Source organism: Malaclemys terrapin, chromosome 3, assembly GCF_027887155.1.
Source record: "Malaclemys terrapin pileata isolate rMalTer1 chromosome 3, rMalTer1.hap1, whole genome shotgun sequence".
Classification (NCBI taxonomy): Eukaryota; Metazoa; Chordata; order Testudines; family Emydidae; genus Malaclemys; species Malaclemys terrapin.
In genome coordinates, this window is record NC_071507.1 from 77,727,433 (window position 1) to 77,746,566 (window position 19,134).

At 44.8% G+C, this 19,134-nt stretch overlaps 2 protein-coding genes and 1 pseudogene across 3 annotated transcripts in view; 1 reads left to right on the plus strand and 2 right to left on the minus strand.

Moving 5' to 3' along the window:
* The window catches only part of SLC35F3 (solute carrier family 35 member F3), a 291,217-nt gene that overhangs the window by 187,953 nt on the left and 84,130 nt on the right, over window positions 1-19,134 (minus strand). The window lies entirely within an intron of this gene.
* On the minus strand, window positions 8,020-9,362 carry LOC128834751 (rRNA methyltransferase 2, mitochondrial-like; annotated as a pseudogene).
* On the plus strand, window positions 11,039-13,765 carry LOC128834589 (SRRM2 protein homolog rsr-2-like). Its single transcript, XM_054023506.1, has 2 exons — window positions 11,039-11,367; window positions 12,527-13,765. The coding sequence occupies exons 1-2, from the start codon at window positions 11,187-11,189 to the stop codon at window positions 12,988-12,990; spliced, it is 645 nt and encodes a 214-aa protein (XP_053879481.1). The 5' UTR covers window positions 11,039-11,186; the 3' UTR covers window positions 12,991-13,765.

Consider the following 19,134-nt stretch of genomic DNA (forward strand, 5'->3'; position numbering starts at 1 on the left):
GCAATATAGAATTAAAGGAAATTCCAACTTGATGACAACATACCCCTTTCCCTTGTACCCCAGAGAAGTTGCTCCATATGTTTTGATAGAGTTGGAGGGCATAGAGTAGGAGACTCTCTGCTGTCAGACCATTACCTGCACACCCACCAGATTTCCATAAAGAAACATGGTTGCATGTGAATACACTTACAGCAATAAGTGAGGTCTGCGAGACTGGGCCCAGACTTCCCAGGAACAGAGTTAGAACTTATGAGGGAGCAAGAATAAAGACACAGATGCATCCAAAATGCTCTTAATTGTGAAGAGATGCGAGTAATTATAAACCAAGTAGCACTTTCATAAAGAAAGGTTTGGGGAAGAAATGGCACTTGACATGTTCTGCATGCTGCCCTGCTGATCAGCTCGCAAGCATGCACCATTTAATTCCATTCCCAGAGTGGGGCATATGAATGGCTAGCTAAGAAATCATATGAACATCAAGCTTGCTCTCATCAGAGAGCCAAGCCTGAGGCCTAGTCTTCACTTACCGGCTGGTCCGGCGGCACGCCATCGATGTTCTGGGATCGATTTATCGCGTCTGGTTAAGACGCGATAAATCGATCCCGGATCGATCCCGGAAGTGCTCACAGTCGGCGCCGGTACTCCAGCTCGCCAAGAGGAGTACGCAGCGTCGACGGGGGGAGACTTCCGGCCGCGTCTGGACCGCGGTAAGTTCGGACTAAGGTACTTCGAATTCAGCTACGTTATTAACGTAGCTGAATTTGCGTACCTTAGTCCGAAGTCCGGACTAAGTGGGGACCAGCCCTAAGACACAGGAAAAGGAAAGTAGATGACAAGCAAGAGAGAAACCACAAGAGATGGGAGGAGGGATAGCTCCGTGGTTTGAGCATTGGCCTGCTAAACCCAGGGTTGTGAGTTCAATCCTTGAGGGGGCCATTTAGGGATCTGGGGCAAAAATCTGTCTGGGGATTAGTCCTGCTTTGTGCAGGAGTTGGACTAGATGACCTCCTAAGGTCCCTTCGAACCCTGATATTCTATGAAAAATTAATAATGGACAGATTTGGCCAATATAGACATACAGAAAGAACAGCAGATCAAGTTACAGGAAGAGACCTGTCATATTCAAATTAAGCAATAATGGCTAGATCCTGAAAGGTGCCAAACTCTCTGGTTCCAACCAGGCTCTTCAGCATATATTTAACTTTAATGAGGGACTCATGATTAAATTGAAGGTCAGGTGTGATGGGGTTTATAACCCCTCACTAGGTCTGTCTACGCTGCAATAAAAGACCTATGGTTTAGTCGTGGCTGGCCAAGATCAGATGGCTTGGGGTGTGGGGTATAAAATTGCAGTGTAGACATTTGGGCTTGGGCTGGAGCCTGAGCTCTGAAATCCTGTGAGGGGGGAGGGAACATCTACACTGCAATTTTATAGTCCCACAGCCTGAGCTCTGTGAGCCCAAGTCAGTTGACCCAGGCTCTGAGAGTTGGTGCTACAAGTCTTTTATAGCAGTGTAGACTTATGCACTAAGGCTGAGGTCAGGGAAAGGCTGGAGCAGTACTGGACCAGGAAATCTCTGTCCCTCAAGCACTTCTGAGTATGCTCCTGGGAAAGTAACAGAATAAAAAGAGCTCCAGCAGCTCAGGTAGTGTGAAGAGAAACAATTTCCAGGAAGAGAACGGCCAAGAAGCTCTTTCCAAGGAGGTCTGGCTGAGAGTCTTCCCATCCTCCCCACTCCCTTTGAGATATCACCCCAGAAGTAGGGAGAACCATGTGTGAAGGCACCAGAGGGTCACTTGCATCAGCCTTGAGAGTCTGGGGGTTTGGAGCAAAGGACTATAATCAAACAGCAGCCGCTCCTCAAACTCAGACATCAGGTGGTTAGGAAGTGGACCTGGAAAGGTTAACAGGAGGTGGGCTGAATATAGGCCATCCCAAGCTGTCACACTTTCAGGACCATGGACTAGGACCTGGTGGAGTGAGAGGGCCCGGGTCTCCCTATCCACCCCAGATTCCCCCATGCCTAGCCCTGGGGCTTACTGACAAGGAAGCTAACCCCAGCTGAACCCTGTTCAGAGGTACTGGACAAAGAGAGAGACTGGGGCAGCTGACCACTAGGCCAGATGACTGAAAAGATAACCCTGCTACAGCAGGTCAGAGGGAGGGCTGCCCTTTGCAGAATGACGTTGTGATTCCAATTCCAAACTTTGTAGATTAGAAGGCTCTATAGGAGGCAAGAGCCAATGTAGGAGAAGGCCTTTGGAACTCCGGCACCTCCCCTTTGCTCACTGGCCATGTGGCTCCCATTTAAGAACACAGTAACTGCTATAACGGATCCAACCAGAGGCCCATCTAGTCCAGTGTCCTGTCTCTGCAGGGACTGAGAGCTGCTACCACCTTCCCAGAAGTTCCTGAGCTGCTGCATTGAGTCCAACCACTCCACAGTGCATGGAGCCATGCCATTATGTGCCACTGCCTGAGCGTGGCTGCTACTGCTAGGACCAGAGTGTGAGCAGGGCAGCTACCTCCAAGCCTACGTGGCACTGGCAGGTGAGTGGTGGCACTTTCCCAAGTGTAGTCAGGCACCACAGGGTGCAGGCAGGTGGGTGCTGTGAGGATCCATGCTGAGCTAGGGCTGGGGAACCTGCAAAGTCATTTTGCCTTGGGCTGGAAAACCAGGAGCACACTTGAGGGTGGCACAGGCTGGGAGGGGAGCAGGCACTGCATCTCGCAGACTGCACTGAAAGAGGTCCTGTATCTCTGTGCCTTGCCCCACAGGGCCTCTCAGTGCCTGCCTGCAGCATGTGGCTGCTGAATAGGAGTCATTGACTAAATCCTCCATGCTGGGGCAGCTCCGCACGGGGCCGGTGCAACTCTCCCTCTGAGGATGACGGCGCCTGCAGGTATCCTTGTCCTCCTGGGGTGTCTCAAACAATGACTCCAGCTAAAGTGATTGCCCGTCTACCATGAGTTGAGGCCAACCCAAATTTTGACTGCTAGCTATGCTGCTTCTGCACCCCATGGGAAGTTCCTTTCTAACTCTGGTCAGTTAGTGGCTGGTTTATGCCCTGATCATGTAGCATTTCTCAAATAATGCACCATAATTAGCTGCAGTCAAATTTAAATGACTATTTCTGGGACATGAATCTTTTTTTCAACTCAGCTCAAATCAGCCCATTAAAAAAACCTATTCTTAACTTTCCATGAGCAGAGCAAAAATGTCTTTCTGCTAGGACATCGGCATTTAGCATTTTTCTTTCATATTTTAATTTAATTCAAATTATTTAGACTATAAGCATTTTGGGGCTAGGACCATAATTTTGTAGTTTTAAAGCTGTATAATTCAGAATAGTAAAGTGATGAGAAATGCAGTGCTCAATATAATAAAAGAAATATCAAGCAACAGCAAAAGGATGTGTAAAGATACAGGAAGGCATAAGTTTACAGAAAGGCAAAAAAATAGATAAACACAAAAAAACCTTTGCAGAGAGAAACCACCAGAGACAGTAGGTAACTTCCTCAATTGGGGGAAATCAACAGAGTTCCATAGAACCCAGTGGAGCTACACCAATTCACACAAGCTGAGGCTCTGGCCACAAGTCTGTTCTACAATATCAACAACAGCCTTCCAGATAGAGGCCCTCTCCCTCCATCACCTATGCAGTCATTTACAAGAGTTTCAAATAAGCATTAAAATATAAGAAAATGCGTAAGAATCAAGTGTGTGACAGAACAGTTTTACACTCTCTACAACATACGTTATGTATCATAATATGTGGGATGCTTCAAAATAAAAAAATAATAGAAAATAAGGGTCTACTGCAGTGCTTCTCAAAGTTGGGCCGCCGCTCATTCAGGGAAAGCCCCTGGCGGTCCGGGCCAGTTTGTTTACCTGCCGTGTCTGCAGGTTTGGCCGATCGTCGCTCCCACTGGCCGCGGTTTGCCACTCCAGGCCAATGGGGGCTGCAGGAAGGGCGGCCAGCACATCCTTCGGCCTGCGCTGCTTCCCACAGCCCCTCTTGGCCTGGAGCGGCAGGTAAACAAACCAGCCTGGACCGCCAGGGGCTTTCCCTGAACAAGTGGCGGACCGGCTTTGAGAAGCACTGTACTACAGGGATCCTAGATTCATGAATCCAAGGCCAGAAGGGACCATTGTGATCATCTATCTAGTCTGTATAACAGGCCACAGAAAAAATACTTCCTAGAGCATATATCTTTTAGAAAACATCCAATCTTGATTTAATTGCCAGCAATGGAGAATCCACGACAACCCCTGGAAAATTGTTCCACTGGTTATTTACCCTCATGGTTAAAAATGTCGTCTTTCCAGCCTGAATTTGTCCAGTTTCAACTTCCAGACTTTGGATCATGTTGCACCTTTCTCTATTACATTGAAGATCCCATTATTAAATATTTGTTCCCCACATGGGTACTTTCAGTACTTCTAATCAACTCATTCCTTAACTTTCTCTTTATTAAGATAAATAGCTTAAGCTCCTTGCATCTATCACTATAAGGCATGTTTTCTAATCCTTTAATCATTCTCATGGCTCTTCTCTGAACCCTCTACAATTTATCAACATCCTTCTTGAATTGTGGACATCAGAACTGGAAGGATTTTAATTGATTTCAATGGGCATTGGATCAAGTCCTTAGTGAATGCTTCCTTGGTGCATGGAGAAATGCTGGTGTCCACACTCTACTCTTCTTATTCTATAAAAAGCAACAGAGGGTCCTGTGGCACCTTTGAGACTAACAGAAGTATTGGGAGCATAAGCTTTCGTGGGTAAGAACCTCACTTCTTCAGATGAGATGTGAGGTTCTTACCCACGAAAGCTTATGCTCCCAATACTTCTGTTAGTCTCAAAGGTGCCACAGGACCCTCTGTTGTTTTTTACAGATTCAGACTAACACGGCTACCCCTCTGATACTCTTCTTATTTTGTTCCCCTCCCAAAACGTTTTTTATTTAGCCACTTCCTGACCTACATTTATTCCAGAACTAAATGAATGATAAATATTTTAAATAGCTTCCTGGCCAAATTTCAATATCAGTAATTACATTCTGCCTAACATTTCCCCTGTAGTTTCAAGTAAACACAGTATTCTTCTAAACTTTCTGTCTTATAATATTATCTAGTGTTGCTCTGTGCCATTAAACAGGGTGGTTACATTCCAAAGGCTGCCTTTCCACATTGGGAGAAGTAAGGTGCTATATAAAACTGATATCCACCCCCTCACCCCCCCAAAAAAACCTATGATAAAACAACATTAAGGTTGCAAAGTCAAGCACTCAAAAGCTGATTAATATCAGAATTAAGGTTGCCTATGCAACCTTAATTTGTCCCCCTTGTGCATATGATACTGCCTTTAATTACATGATCACAGCATTTTTCCACAGCATTCATCACTCATGCTCATAGTTTTCATCTTTAATTAATATTTAAGCTATCTGGTACAGTTTTCAATGAAAGTTTATCAGTTTGAGAGCCTTGGATGAATGCCACAGTAGTGAGCCTGACAAACAGAGACAGACAGATAGCTATTATAGATAAATGAATCATATTCTAAGAGAAATTTTAGAATGGCTTCTCTCATATCTCGTAAGCTCTGCCCATCTGTTCTTCTAAACCACTCACTCTCCTTGGAATACTTCTATCATCCTTTTATAGACCCCTATTTATCCAGGGTGGCAGCTGAAATAAGTGTCTGGTATTGCAAGGAAATATTGTATTTGCTCCTGAATGAAGTGAAGAGGTTACTTTACTGAGCATGCGTATGCTATGTATACTGGTCCCCAAACTGCTCAACTAAACTGGTAGTCTTCTATTTCTTTAAAAAGATTCTTTGCTCTTATGACATTCTTTCTGCAATGTATTGTTCTCTTCCAGTTCTGAAAGATGTGGAGAGAAATTAAATTATCTCTAGCAAACCATATATATTTTTGAATTCACTATTTCATAGTTCAGTTTTATATTTTCCTTAACTAAGGGTTTTTCAGGTGAAAGTCTCCCGGCTGCAGAGAACCAGCACCACATCTATGCACCAATTAAGTACCAGGGTTTAAGTGGAACTTATCGGTAAGTTGTTAGCTCTTCTGCTGGCCCTTTGATTATGCAGGTGAATTTCACCTGTGCATATCTAACAAGAATTTTTGTTGCTGTTCCACTATTTAATTGATTACTGCAATCTTGCTGCAGAATCTTTTCAAGTTATTCTATAAGCAGGTAATTTATTTGTGATTTAAAAAAAAATTACAACTATACCGTAATCACTCTTTTTATTACCTAATAATTGCGTGTCTCCTTGTAAGACAGAAAACAATGGCTACAGACTGGAATAGATGCCATCTGGAATGTTTAGCTATAACTGCTTTATAATATTATGTCTCCAAAACCATTGAAAATTAATGTTTTGAGGCAATTAGCATACAGGACATGTTAAATTAGCTTGACAATTACTATGATTGCCAGGAAAATTAGACACTCACCAACAATGTAGAACAGTTAATAATGAAAATATATTCTGAATTGGCATAGTAAGCAAGCAATACAATTGAAATAAATACATATTTTTACTGAATTCTGACTATTATGTTGTCAAAGGGACTGTCACCTCTGGATACCATCAGATGATTCATCTCACTGGAGATATCCTGGTTAAATATTTTAATAAATATACATAAATTCCTCTAGGCTTCATCTCTATATATCTTAAAATAGTAAAATACAACAAAATAAGGCATGCAGATTCCATTTTTGGTTCTGTTACCCCTGCCCTTAAAAATTAATTTAGAAATAAAATCCCTCAGCTTCAAATCACACCAAAATTCATATCCAGTTACGAGTAAAGCTCTTCGCATTCTTACCAGCACACGTCAACTTCTGGTCATTTTAGGTACCTGGGGACTGATTTTTAAAGGTTTTTAGGAGTTAGGCACCTAGGTGCTTTTGAAAACGCCACTAAGTGCCTATCTGCATCTTTAGGAGCCCCTCATGCTGCCGCAGCTACATTCTATTTTTAGTGTGCTAGCTCTACCAGAGCTTGCATAGGCATTTCTCTTTGAGCTGGGAATCACACCCCAGCCTGAAGTGTAGACGTACTCTGGGAGCCCTCAACTCCCACTGGAGCCAGACTGAAGACAATGAGAATTAAGGGTGCTCAGCAACCTTCAAAATCAGCCCTTTGTTCTCTGCCATAATTCAGATACAGGTGCTGTATACTGGGCGAGAAATGGGTTTCCTGTCCTGTGAGAATGTTCAAGATTTTAAACAGAAATTTCCATCCCTAACCAGAGCAAAAAGTTGAAATCTCTACAATCTCTCTGAATGGAAAATCTGAAAAAAAAATCCTCATTGGGCAAATTGAAATATTTATTTCCAATAAATCTGAAAGGTTTCATTTCAATTTCGACTTCTTATATAATTTTTATTATAAATTAACTTTTTTTTTAATTAAAATGTTGTTTGGATCCCCCAAACAGAACCTTTGTCAGTTAGAAAATGTCAAAACAGGATGTTTTGACAATTCAAAACTTTTTTTCCAAAATCATGAAATTAATCAAAACTGAGCCGTTCCTGCAAAGTTTCAGTTTTAAGAAATTGGCAGTTACCTACAAAAAATAGTTTTAAAATTCCCAGACAGTTCTAGTACTGTACTTCCTTACACACTTTTTACAAAAGTTTATTTTATTTTTGTTTCCATTGCTCCACGCCAGGCCAGTTTTCATACCATTCTACTCCCAACAGCTTTCTCCTCAGGTGGGAGCTAAGTGGATGTTTTTACTTCTATAATTATATTATAAACTCGGTGGGGTGGCAACCTTTTCTTATTTTGTATCTTTAAAGCATAATGCACACCTATGATGCTATGTAAATTATGACAAATATTCCCACATTGGGCTTAAAAATAAAACAATTCAATTTCAGAGTCTCACTACTCGGATTTTTTAAAATGTACCCCAAATGCAGGTATCCAGTCAGGCACTGACCATCCATATGAGAAGGGCAGCCATAACCCTCAGTGTTTATGTTTTACTCCCTTTCTGTATAGTTTTGCCAGGTAACAGGACTCTGCAGACTCTTTCCTTCTGGATTGAGGTTTTATAGTTGTCACATCCTGGAAATGCTCAGTGTGTTTTGGAGGATACAGGCTTCCTATCCATCCCAGATTATGCAGAGGATGGTCCCCCCGGCTACAAGAGGCTTTGGGAGAGATCCAAAAGGACATACATAAGGTCATCCACTTCTGATGATCTTGTTCTTGGACCCCTGTGGGATTAGGTGCCATGTCACTCAGATAACATCCACCTTCTCTGCAGGAAGCAGCTCCTGAATTTTCTTAAGCACATTTAAATCTGTAATGTCAGCATTAGACAGGAAGACTGCTCCTTCCAGAGGGAAGTATGAAGGTCAGTTCCAAAGACAAAACCAATTGGGTCATTAGGATCAGGCATTGGGCCTCTATATAGCAACCTGACTCCAAGCACCAGGAGCTGCCCCGTAGTCTATCACAGAGAGTCCTGGACCAAGAATCTGATGCTTGTCTTCTATCTCCAGCAGTTTGAAGGTGCTCCGGTAACAATAATTCTGTTGCCTTCACAAATGGCTCATCCAAGTGCCACTCCAGCCAGCAATGCTCTGCCCCAGTTTTGCTCTTCAGACACCCTGCTGCAGTGTGGAACCTTTGATACTGAAGCGTAGTGCTCACCAACACTGTAACAGCTCATGGCCCCAGCCAAGTTCTGTGGGTCAGACCCTTTAAAAAGTTGTTATAACTACAGACTTTTAAAACATAGCAGAGAAAACTGGATGACTTAGGATACCAGTAAAGCCTTTTCCTTTTCGGACATTTGTTCAAATCCAGCCTTTGTTAGTACTAACTGGAACTTGTTACCATCTGATGGCTGTTCGATGACACGTGAAATGAGATAGTGTTCTTAAACAGTTATTGTGCTGATGTCTGCATCACAATTGGCACCCTTGTTGGCAGCCTTAGGAGAAAGTGAGAAGACTGGGGTATGTCTACACTACAATTAGACACACAGGCCTGCCCCATGCCAGCTGACTCGGGCTAAGGGGCTGTTTAATTGCGGTGTAGACGTTTGGGCTGCAGCTCTGGGACCTACCACCTCGCGAGGTCCTAGTGCCCAGGCTCCAGCCTGAGCCTGAACATCTACACTGCAATTAAACAGCTCTTTAGTTAGCTGGCATGGGCCAGCCGCAGGTTTTTAATTGCATTGTAAACATACCCTAAAAGAGCATGGCAAATTGAACTATCTTCTCTAATCCCCTAGAGGTGGTCCCTCCAAGACATGCATAAGACATACTGTTGGGGCTGTATGGAGAAACTTGCAGTATCATTGCTAGTTCTGTGCTTGTCCTGTGACCGTTGTCAGTGTTGCCAGTCTCATGATTTTATCACAAGGCTTTCAATACTTGTTTTTTTCCTTCTTAAAGCCCCAACTCTTGGAATCAAATGAAAACATGAGACTCAGCTTTCCTTTTGAAAAGTTTCTAGCCCTTATGGTTGTGAAGATAAGCTTGAAAGCATGTCCTGGACGTACCACAAAGGTTCAAAACTCAGAAGGCAAATGTATTGTTTTTCTAGTGGATATCATGATTTTTAGGGGGTCCTGACTCATGATTTTGGAACACTTTGGGCTGGTAATAGCGTTTCCAATTCTGTCGACCTGACATCTTTCACAAACACTATTACATTTTCAAGAAACAGTATTTGACAAAATAAATATCACAGTATCTGAATATATGGCACTTTTTATAGCAGCCGGCAAAGAGTGCCCAGTTGTGAACCTGTTTTCAGAAGCACCAAAGCAATGAAAGGATCAAGAGCTTTTCAAAGAAAGACCTGAAAATACAAGAGAACAATTTCTCTCCAATAGTTTTGCAGTAAGGAATGAAGAAATGTAATCAGTCTGGCTTGCTCCTGCAGATTTACGCTGTGAAGAAATTATTGTTAGAGGCTGGCAGTGTCCTTTTGAGATACTTATGCACTGGGACTGGTAACAGTTAAAAGCCAGGGTTTTACAATGGATTGGCATCTGAATTTTGTTTTTAATATTTTCTTTTACTTAAAAGCAACCATAAATTCAGTGATCAGTACATTATTTTGGCATTATTGCTGCCTGTTCATTTTACAATAAGCATGCAAATTCTAATTCCTGAAAGCTACAGCAAACCAAAATACTGTATCTTGCTCATAATGCATACAACAAAAGAGAAAAGCATTAAAATAACCCCCCCCACCTCTTCTAAATTCTTAGTGTACACAAATTCAGACAGCTACATTTTTAACAATAAATTAGAAAGTCGGTGCCAAATATAGTCCTGTAGTGCCACCTTGAGTTCAGAAACAATGTGCAATCCCAGCTAATTCCTTAAAATTATCATTCTGGCAGCAGTGCCCTCCAACATTAGATAGACTGAGGCCTGGTCTACACTACGACTTTAATTCGGATTTATCAGCTTTAATTCGAATTAACCCTGTAACCGTCCACACAACGACGCCATTTAATTCGATGTAAAGGGCCCTTTAAATCGATTTCTGTACTCCACCCCAACGAGCGGAGTAGCGCCAAAATCGATTTTAGCAATTCGAATTAGGGTTAGTGTGGCCGCAATTCGATGGTATTGGCCTCCGGGAGCTATCCCACAGTGCATCATTGTGACCGCTCTGGACAGCAATCCGAACTCGGATGCACTGGCCAGGTAGACAGGAAAAGCCCCGCGAACATTTGAACTTCATTTTCTGTTTGCCCAGCGTGGAGAGCACAGGTGACCACAGATACCTCATCAGCACAGGTAACCATGCAGGCTGATAATCGAAAAAGAGCACCAGCATGGACCGTGAGGGAGGTACTGGATCTGATCGCTGTATGGGGAGAGGATTCAGTGCTTGCAGAACTTCGTTCTAAAAGACGAAATGCAAAAACTTTTGAAAAAATTTCCAAGGGCATGATGGAGAGAGGCCACAATAGGGACTCTGAGCAGTGCCGCGTGAAGGTCAAGGAGCTCAGACAAGCCTATCAAAAAACAAAGGAGGCAAACGGTCGCTCCGGGTCAGAGCCGCGGACATGCCGCTACTACGCCGAGCTGCATGCAATTCTAGGGGGGGCTGCCACCACTACCCCACCTTTGTTCGTGGATTCTGGGTCGGGGATAGTCTCGATGCCTGAGGATTCTGCCGATGGGGTAGAGGAGGAGGAGGAGGAGGAGGATGAGCTTGCAGAGAGCACACAGCACTCCATTCTCCCCAACAGCCAGGATCTTTTTATCACCCTGACTGAAGTACCCTCCCAAGCCTCCCAAGCCAGTACCCAAGACTCTGACCCCATGGAAGGGACCTCAGGTGAGTTTACCTTTTAAAATATAAAACTTGTTTTAAAAGCAAACGGTTTTTAATGATTACTTTGCCTGACTTTGCATTCGCGGTCAGTTCAGCTACTGGAAAAGTCTGTAGCTACTGGAAAAGTCTGTTAACGTGTATGGGGATGGAGCGGAAATCCTCCAGGGACATCTCCATGAAGCTCTCCTGGAGGTACTCCGAAAGCCTTGCCAGAAGGTTTCTGGGCAGTGCATCCTTATTCCCTCCTCCATGGTAGGACACTTGACCACGCCATGCTTGCAGCAAGTAATCTGGTATCATTGCCTGACAAAGCCTGGCAGCGTATGGTCCCGGTGTTTGCTGGCATTCAAGCAACATCCGTTCTTTATCTTGTTGTGTAATCCTCAGGAGAGTGATATCACTCCTGGTAACCTGGTTGAAATACGGGAACTTAATTAAGGGGACAGAGGTGGCCGTTCCTACTGGGCTGTTTGCCTGTGGCGGAAAATAAATCCTTCCCTGCAGTTAGCCAAGCGCAGATGGGAAATTGGCCCTGAGTTTTTCGCGTTTGGCTAGCAGGGATCTTCCCTGTTACCAGCCACGCGGTGGGGGGAGGGTACCGTGATCATCCCAGAGAATTCATGGCGAGGGGGGGGGGGTCGGCGGCGGGGGGGGGGTAGTTTGGTGCCTGCAGGGATCTTCCCTGATACCAGCCACGCGGTGGGGGGAGGGGTACCGTGATCATCCCAGAGAATTCATGGCGGGGGGGGGGGGGTTAGTTTGTTTTCTGGTGCTGCTGAATGTTAACAGAAAAACCGCAGCACTCTACTTGCCTGAAGGGGCCCAGACAAGCCCCCCCACACTGCCCCCCCCCAACTGGCTGAGATTGGCCAGGCTTCTGCAGCACTCTACAGGCTATGCTTGGTATGTGGGAAAGGAGGGTGCAGAAGCTGTAAAACAATGGCTTACCATGGCCGCATGCAAGCCGAATTCTGTTGCCCAGACCTGTGATCTCTAGCAGCAAAGCCACAGGCACTCAGCATTAAGAGGCAAAATGCGACCTTGCACAGAAATCACATGTGCTATGTAATGTGAACAGTGTTGGTCACCGTGAAAGAGTATAAGCATTGTTCTGCAAAATGTAGCTTTTAAAACAATTCTCTCTTTTTTCCCCTCCCTACAGCAGCTGCAAATTCCTCAAGCCTCCCTCCTCCATCCCGAAGGTTATCACAGATAAGGCGTCGTAAGAAGAAGACGCGGGAGGACATGTTTTCTGAAATTATGCAATCCAGCAGGAGTGACAGAGCTCATCTGAATGAGTGGAAGGAAACAGTTTCAAAGTATAGGAAAGAAGTCAGTGAACGTGAGGAGAGGAGGGACCAACGTGAGGAGAGGAGGGACCAACGTGAGGAGAGGAGGGACGATCGAGATGAGAGATGGCGGCAGGAAGACCAGAGGATGAAGGATGCAACGCTGGGGCTGCTCCGGCGTCTGGTGGAGGTTCAGGAACGGCTGCTGGAAAACAGACTGCCGCTTCAGCCCCTGTTCCACCCTCCCCCCTCCCCATGTTCCGTATCCTCCTCACCCAGACGTGTAAGAACGCGGGGGGGGGGAGGCTCCGTACACCTTCCCATTCCACCCCAGTAGACAGCCCAAGCAAAAGGCTGTCATTTTTTTAACCTTTTCTTTGTGGCTTTTTCCTTCCCAGCAATCCTCCTCCCAAATACCACCCGGGTTCCCTCCCTCTTTTTCTAATCTATTAATAAAGAATAAATGATTTTTAAATGATAGTGACTTTATTTGGTTTGAAAGAAAGATGGGGGAAGGGGCAGGGTGGGTTCCTTACAAAAAATCAGTCAGTAAAGGGGGAGGGTTTTCATGAAGGAGAAACAAACAGATATTTCACACGGTAGCCTGGCCAGCCATGAAACTGGTTTTCAAAGCTTCTCTGATGCACAGCGCTTCATGGTGTGATCTTCTAATCGCCCTGGTGTCTGGCTGCGCGTAATCAGCAGCCAGGCGATTTGCCTCAGCCTCCCACCCCACCATAAAGGTCTCCCCCTTACTTTCACAGAGATTGTGGAGCACACAGCAAGCAGAAATAACAATGGGGAGATTTCTTTGGCTGAGGTCAGAGCGAGTCAATAATGAACGCCAGCGACCTTTTAAACGGCCAAATGCACATTCTACCACCATTCTGCACTTGCTTAGCCTGTAGTTAAACAGCTCCTGACTCCTGTCCAGGCTGCCTGTGTACGGCTTCATAAGCCATGGCATTAAGGGGTAGGCTGGGTCCCCAAGAATAACTATGGGCATTTCAACATCCCCAACGGTTATTTTCTGGTCCGGAAAGTAAGTCCCTTGCTGCAGCCCTTTAAACAGAGTAGTGTTCCTGAAGACGCGAGCGTCATGAACCCTTCCCGCCCAGCCCGCGTTGATGTTGGTGAAACGTCCCTTGTGATCCACAAGTGCTTGCAGCACCATTGAAAAGTACCCCTTGCGGTTTATGTACTCGGTGGCTTGGTGCTCCGGTGCCAAGATAGGGATATGGGTTCCGTCTATTGCCCCACCACAGTTAGGGAATCCCATTGCAGCAAAACCATCCACTATAGCCTGCACATTTCCCAGAGTCACTAACTTTCGTAGCAGCACCTGAGTGATTGCTTTGGCTACTTGCATCACAGCAGCCCCCACAGTAGATTTGCCCACTCCAAATTGATTCCCGACTGACCGGTAGCTGTCTGGCGTTGCAAGCTTCCACAGGGCTATCGCCACGCGCTTCTCAACTGTGAGGGCTGCTCTCATCTTGGTATTCTGGCGTTTCAGGGCAGGAGACAGCAAGTCACAAAGTTCCATGAAAGTGCCCTTACGCATGCGAAAGTTCCGCAGCCACTGGGAATCGTCCCAGACCTGCAACACTATGCGGTCCCACCAGTCTGTGCTTGTTTCCCTTGCCCAGAATCGGCGTTCCATGGATAGAATCTGCCCCATTAACAACATGATCTCCAAAGCACCGGGGCCTGTGGTTTCACTGAATTCTGTGTCCGTGTCCGTGTCCATGTCCTCATCATGCTTGTCGCTGCGCTGCCGCCGCCGCTGCCTCCTCGCCTCGTTTTTCTGGTCCTGGCTGAGCATAAACTCCACGAGAACGCGCGAGGTGTTTGCAATATTCATGAGTGCCGTCTTGACCTCAGCGGGCTCCATGCTTGCCGTGGTATGGAGTCTGCAGTGTTCACCCACCCAGGAAAAAAGGCGCGAAAATGGTTGTCTGCCGTCCGTTGCTTTCATGCAGGGAGGGAGGGAGGGAGGAAGTGAGGCTGTACCCAGAACCACCTGCAACAATGTTTTTTGTCCCATCAGGCACTGGGATCTTAACCCACAATCCCAATGGGCGCGGGAGACTGCGGGAACTATGGGATAGCTATGGAATTGCTACCCACAGTGCAACGGTGCAGAAATCGACGCTAGCCCCGGTACTTGGACGCACACCACCGAATTACTGTGCTAGTGTGGCCGCACTCATTTCGACTTTATACAACCTGTTACTCAAATCCGAATTATCTAAATTCGGATTAATCCCGTAGTGTAGACATACCCTGAAACAGATACACTTTGAAGATTGTTTAGTAACTGAGCGTCTCCTGGGGCATCAGAGAATGTGCCATAGGGACCTTTACATATATAATTTCATGAAATCTAGAAAAACACAATTTACAATTTTCAGAGTGGTAGCCGTGTTAGTCTGTATCAGCAAAAAGAATGAGGAGTACTTGTGGCACCTTACAGACTAACAAATTTATTTGGGCATAAGCTTTCGTGGGCTAACACCCACTTCATCAGATGCATGGAGTTGAAAATACAGTAGGAAGATATATATATATCTTATATATATACACACACACATACACACACACACACACACACACACAGAGAGAGAGAGAGAACATGAAAAGATAGGGGTTGCCATACCAACTCTAATGAGACAAATCAATTAAGGTGGGCTATTATCAGCAGGAGAAAAAAAAACTTTTGTAGTGATAATTAGGATGGCCCATTTCAAACAGTTGACAAGAAGGTGTGAGTAACAGGAGGAGGAAAAATTAGCATGGGGAAATAGTTTTTACTTTGTGTAATGACCCATCCACTCCCAGTCTTGATTGGCTGCTTGGGAAATCTAGATAGCTGACAACTCCTGATTTTATTGCAAGCCTCATGATACTTGGTATTTTATTATAGCCCGAACTCCTGCATTCATCACTTATGTGAGAATCTTTTTAAAAAAAATACATTCCTAGTCCTCCTGGGTATGGAGAAAAACCTTGAAAATGTGACCCAAGTACACCCTGGAGGCTCAGAAACCAGAAAGCAAAAAACTCCCATACTCCTAAATTTATTATGTTTTTAAAATCTTACGATTTTTAAATAAATATAAATATAATGGAGATATCCCATCTCCTAGAACTGGAAGGGACCTTGAAAGGTCATTGAGTCCAGCCCCCTGCCTTCACTAGCAGGACCAAGTACTGATTTTGCCCCAGATCCCCAAGTGGCCCCCTCAAGGATTGAACTCACAACCCTGGGTTTAGCAGGCCAATGCTCAAACCACTGAGCTATCCCTCCCCCCCTAAAGCTCTCATGATATTTTGACCCCTGACTGATTATTTATGAATGTCTGGAGTTAGCTGTACTGAATATATAAGGCAGGGAACAGCAGAGGCAGGCACTGAAGTTACGGACAGGGGATAGTGTGTGTGTGGGAAAGTTACTGGTGTATAAATCAGAGGCTGGGGAATGAGAGTAGCAAAAGACCTCTTCCTCCCTCCAACTCACAGCAGCCAGGAGACTCTGGAGAACTGAATTTCTCTTCCACCAGTAAGAGGAGCTAGAGCATCAAATATGTCAGACATCTAATTAGCTAATAGCTGATATGAAAGATGGAGCCACCGAGCAGAAACCAAGGACAGCGTGTTACTGGAAATCCGAGCATCATGCCCCTTCGTGCCAGTTTAGAGTGGCAAGAAGGCTGGGCTTCACACAAAGGGCTTGTCTAGACAAACAGTGTATGGCAAGCTGGGGTGTAAATGTATAGCGCACCAGTGTGCCAGACACTAGCAGTCCATGTGACTCTGAAACACCCCCTTTCTCCAAGCTTCAGAGTCTGAGCTCCAGCCCCAGTTCAAAGCACTGTTATTTTTAAAGTGCCAGCGCTAGCCCAAGTCTGTGGACCTGAACTGGGATACTGGCTCCCGCAAGCTAGGCAAGCCCTAGGACCCTGAGCTCCAGGCCATTGCCAGGGGAATTCTCTACCCCTACATATTGTTAACCATCGTATCGCAGCAACTCCAGTCTTTATGTGATAAAAGAAGTTAAGGATAACAGAGATATGAAATGATCCCAAAGGTTTTAACTTTGTATTTAAAGTTAAAATATTTGTTCTTTGGGTGGTTGTCACATCTTACCTTTTGCTTCCTTCAGGTTAGCTTACTGGGAGATTGTTCTGCCTGGCTGTGAAAACTATCTGAACAGTGCAAAATGAAGCAATGTGGTGGACTTTAGGAAACTACGCACACACTTACCCCACCCTCCCGCACTACTATCTTGTATGAGTTACCAAGGACTGCCTCCCAAGATGCCTGTGTAGGCTATATGACAGAGTACACATGAACTAGAACATTAATCTTTATGCTGTCTTGTTGTTCAAGTATGAACTTATGAATATTGCACATGTGTATATTGGATCTAATATTCCTGAGCTAAAGACCATGAACAAGAACTTCAGCAGATTTCAGAACTGTAAAGTGGCAACAGGAAAAGGAAGAGAATTGAAAATTTGCTAGAAAAGTTCCCAATGTCACAGCATTCTGTGAAGGCAGTAGCCAAAGCAATTTAGAATTGAGTCACAGAGGTAAAAGCATTACCATTAGCTGACATTGAGCAACAGGTTTGAGAGACAGTGAATGGTATGAAAACCCGATATCCTGAAGCAAATGTCATTTATAAAGCTGTTAGCAGAGCAAATAATATTTTCACCAGTAAAACAGTTTTTTCATAGATTCCAAGGCCAGAGGGGACCATTGTAATTATCTAGTCCAGTGGTTCCCAAATTTGTTCCACCGCTTGTGCAGGGAAAGCCCCTGGCGGGCCGGGCCAGTTTGTTTACCTGCCGCGTCCATAGGTTCGGCCAATCGCGGCTCCCAGTGGCCGTGATTCGCTGCTCCAAGCCAATGGGAGCTGCTGGAAGCGGCGGCCAGTATGTCCCTTGGCCCGCGCCACTTCCAGCAGCTCCCATTGGCCTGGAGCAGCGAACCGCGGCCACTGGGAGCCGCGATTGGCCAAACCTTCAGATGCAGCAGGTAAACAAACCAGTCTGGCCCTCCAGGGGCTTTCCCTGAACAAGCGGCGAAACAAGTTTGGGAACCACTGATTTAGTCTGACCTCCTGTATAACACAGGCCATAGAAGTCCCCCAAAATAATTCTTAGAGCAGAAATTTTAGAAAAAACATCCAATCTTGATTTAAAAATTATCAGTGCTGGAGAATCTATCACAACCCTTGCTAAATTGTTCCAATGGGTTAATTACTTTCACTGTTAAAAATTCATGCCTTATTTCCAGTCTGAATTTGTCTAGCTTCAACTTCCAGCCATTAATTGTGTTATATTTTTCTCTGCTAGACTGGAGAGCCCATTATTAAATATTTTTTCCCTGTGTAGGTACTTTTAAACCATAATCAAGTCACTCTTTAACATTCTCTTTGTTAAACTGAAAAGATTGGGCTCTGTTAGTCGGTCACTTTAAGGCATGTTTTCTAAGCATTTAATCACTCTGTGGCTCTTCTCTGAACCTCTCTGGGATGCTGACAGACCAGATGCCGGTCCATGCCAAGGCCTCTAGGCTTCACTGAACACTCACAGATGCATAGCTGGAAACCAGTCTGGCTCACCTGCGCATTAGTATTGTTAAAACAGGTACCAGACATACAGAGAAGTGTTGAGTGTTTGGACTTTATGAAATGCTTGTGTAGTTGCTGCATGCATTAATCTCACTTGTAATATCTGTAGCCCATGTAATAAGGTAATATTTAAGTATTTGCTATGAAACTGAAACCCCCCCAGTCAGAAGAGAAGCATTACCAAGTGAAATACTAGTTTACCACAAGAGGTATCTCCTGTCCAACAAAAGAAGGCCTATGGACACAAAACAAACCATTGTGGAACACCAGTGGACAAAAGACTTTGTTGATTGTTTTCCCCAACCCCACGAAGAGGGGATGTGCACAAATGCTCATCCCACCACAGCTTTAACTCTGGGGGAAGGGAATAAAAATCCCTTTCAAGAAGAATATGTCATCACTATGCCACTTGGGATTTGGAGAGGGCAATATTTCTAAGCCAAGAGATCCCCCAGCTGCTTAGCCTGGGTTAGCCCTAAAGGACAGGTAGAGATTGAACATTACAGCAACTTCTACTGCTTTTTGGAATCTAAGACTGTAACTCGTGTGTATGTGTATGTTTACCCGCTTTAACCTTGTAAATAACTCCTGTTTCCTTTCCTTAATTAATACATCTTTAGTTAGTTTATTACAGGATTGGCTACAAGCATTGCCTTTGGTGTATGATCTCAGGTGCAATCGACCTGGGGTAAGCAACTGATCCTTTAGGGCGGGGAGTAACCTGAATATTATTGTGATTTTTGGTGTAAGGGACCATCTATCACAAAGGCAAGCTTGCCTGGGTGGCAAGATTGACCGGAGTATCCAAGGGGACTGTCTGTGACTCCATATTAGGCTGTT